The following is a 2,496-nucleotide window of genomic DNA, read 5'->3' on the forward strand; positions in this document are numbered from 1 at the left end:
AGACGGAGTCTCGCCCTGTCGCCAGGCTGGAGTGCAATGGCGAGATCTTGACTCACTGCAACCTCCGCCTCCTGGGTTCAAGTGATTCTCCTGCCTTAGCCTCCTGAGTAGGTGGGATTACAGACGCGCACCACCATGTCCTGCTAATTTTTGTATTTTTAGTAGAGATGGGGTTTCACCATGTTGGCCAGGATGGTTTCGAACTCCTGACCTCGTGATCCGCCCACCTTGGCCTCCCAAAGTGCTGGGATTACAGGCGTTGTTCATTAATTCTTACCTCAACGTTGTGCTATCCCCATGTTAGGGGTGAGAAACTGTCCCTAACACGTTAGGATGAGGAGCAGAGAGGTTAAAGAACTTTCGACTGGAGGCGGTGGCTCATGCTTGTAATCCCAGCGCTTTGGGAGGCTGAGGTGGGCAGATCACTTGAGTCCAGGAGTTCGAGACCAGCCTGGCCAACATGGCAAGACCCTGTCTCTACTAAAAATACAATAATTAGCCGGGCAAGGTGACAGGCAACTGTAATCCCAGCTACTCAGGAGGCTGAGGCAGGAGAATCGCTTGAACCTGGGAGGCAGAGGTTGCAGTGAGCCGAGATCACCCCATTGCGTTCCAGCCTGGGCAACAGAGCGAGACTCTGTCAAAAACAAAAAAACAAAACTAAACAAAACAAAAAAACAAACAAAAAAAACTTTCCCCGGGTGCAATGGCTCATGCCTGTAATCCCAGCACTTTGGGAAGCCAAGGCAGGAGGATCTCTCAAGCCCAGGAGTTCGAGACCTGCCTGGACACACAGCTCAGGCTCCGTGGACTAGGATGTTAAACCCAGGCCTGCCTGACTCCAGCACGCTCTCAAGCTCTGCTCTCCTGCAAGGCTGGCACAGAGGAGCAGGGATCGTGGCGCTGTCTGAGGGCACAGCCAGGTGGGTGTCTAGGAGGGCGGGCTGAGGACACGGTCAGAACTCTTCACATTGCCTGCTTTTTGTTACATGCCTTTCTGTCTTGGGTTTATGGCCGTGGGCTGGGAAACTCATGGTTGTTGGCTCAAAGCAGCAATCAACAGAGTGAACTCTAACAAGCTGGCTTCTGAAACGTCAGGGTGGGAGCAGCCGGCCAGGGAGGAATGGGGTAAAGAACATGGAGGAGAGGAGGAGGGAGGAAGCTGATGAATGCATTCTCAAGTTCATCGTCACTGTACCCTGTCAAGATGAGAACTGTCTTCGCCATGGTTAGATGAAGAGACTGAGGCTCAGAGACTCGCCCAAGGACACACAGTTAGACAGTGGAGGGGCAGGGTTGGAACCCCATCTGTCTGACTTTAAGGCCGGGGATATTGTGTCGAGGTGATCTCGTCTGTTCTCCCAGAGAGATGGCTGTGTCTGAGACATCTCCATAGCCATGGCGCTGGGCCGGACACAAGTCAGTGCTTGGCGAATGTTTGTTTAGTGGAGGATGGAGAGTGGATGTATGGAGGTACAGATGACGAATGGAAAGGCAGAAAGACAATGGCTAGTTAGGTGGATAGATGGTGGGATGGCTATATAGGTAGAAAGAAGGAAAGAAGCAAAGATAGTGGTGAAGAGATAGATATATGGATGAAAAAATGATACTGGGCCGGGTGCGGTGGCTCACGCCTGTAATCTCAGCACTTTGGGAGGCCGAGACGGGTGGATCACGACGAGGTCAGGGTTCGAGACCAGCCTGGCCAGCAAGGTGAAACTCCATCTCTACTAAAAATACAAAAACTACCTGGGCATTGTGGTGGCTGCATGTAATCCCAGCTACTCAGGAGGCTGAGGCAGGAGAATCACTTGAACCCAGGAGCCGGAGGTTGCAGTGAGATTGTGTCATTGCACTCCAGCCTGGGCAGTAGAGTGAGACTCTGTCTCAAAAAAAAAAAAATGTTCCTGAATGGATGGTTGGATGATTCAAACGACTTTCAGATGGATAGAAGGATGGATGGATGGATGACTGGGTAGACAAGTGAATGCCAAGCAGGAGGGAAGGAAGGGAGAGAGGACAGAGAGAAAGGGAAAAAGGGAGCAATAAAAGGGAAAAAGGGGTCGGGCATGGCGGCTCACACCTGTAATCCCAGCACTTTGGGAAGCTAAGGTGGACAGATGGCTTGAGCCCAAGAGTTTGAGACCAGCCTGGGCAACATGGTGAGACCCTGTGTCTACAAAAAATCAAAAAATTAGCAAGGTGTGGTGGCACATGCTTGCAGTCCCAGCTACTTGAGAAGCTGAGGTGGGAAGATCACTTGAGTCCAGGAGATTGAGGCTGCAGTGAGCTATAATTCTGCCATTGCACTCCAGCCTGGATGACAGAGTGAGATCCTGTCTCAAAAATTAAAAAAGAGAGAGAAGGTTGGGCGCCGTGGCTCACACCTGTAATCCCAGCACTTTGGGAGGCCGAAGTGGGTGGATCACGAGGTCAGGAGATCGAGACCATCCTGGCTAACACAGTGAAACCCCATCTCTACTAAAAATACACACA

At 51.4% G+C, this 2,496-nt stretch overlaps 1 protein-coding gene across 1 annotated transcript in view; it reads right to left on the reverse strand.

Moving 5' to 3' along the window:
• The window catches only part of MYBPC2 (myosin binding protein C, fast type), a 44,137-nt gene that overhangs the window by 17,258 nt on the left and 24,383 nt on the right, over positions 1-2,496 (reverse strand). Inside the window, exon 21 of the mRNA XM_011966059.1 lies at positions 836-931. Within this exon, the coding sequence (XP_011821449.1) occupies positions 836-931 (96 nt within the window). The remainder of the gene's footprint in view (positions 1-835; positions 932-2,496) is intronic.

This window comes from Mandrillus leucophaeus, unplaced genomic scaffold (genome assembly GCF_000951045.1).
Source record: "Mandrillus leucophaeus isolate KB7577 unplaced genomic scaffold, Mleu.le_1.0 Scaffold74, whole genome shotgun sequence".
In the NCBI taxonomy this organism is placed as follows: domain Eukaryota; kingdom Metazoa; phylum Chordata; class Mammalia; order Primates; family Cercopithecidae; genus Mandrillus; species Mandrillus leucophaeus.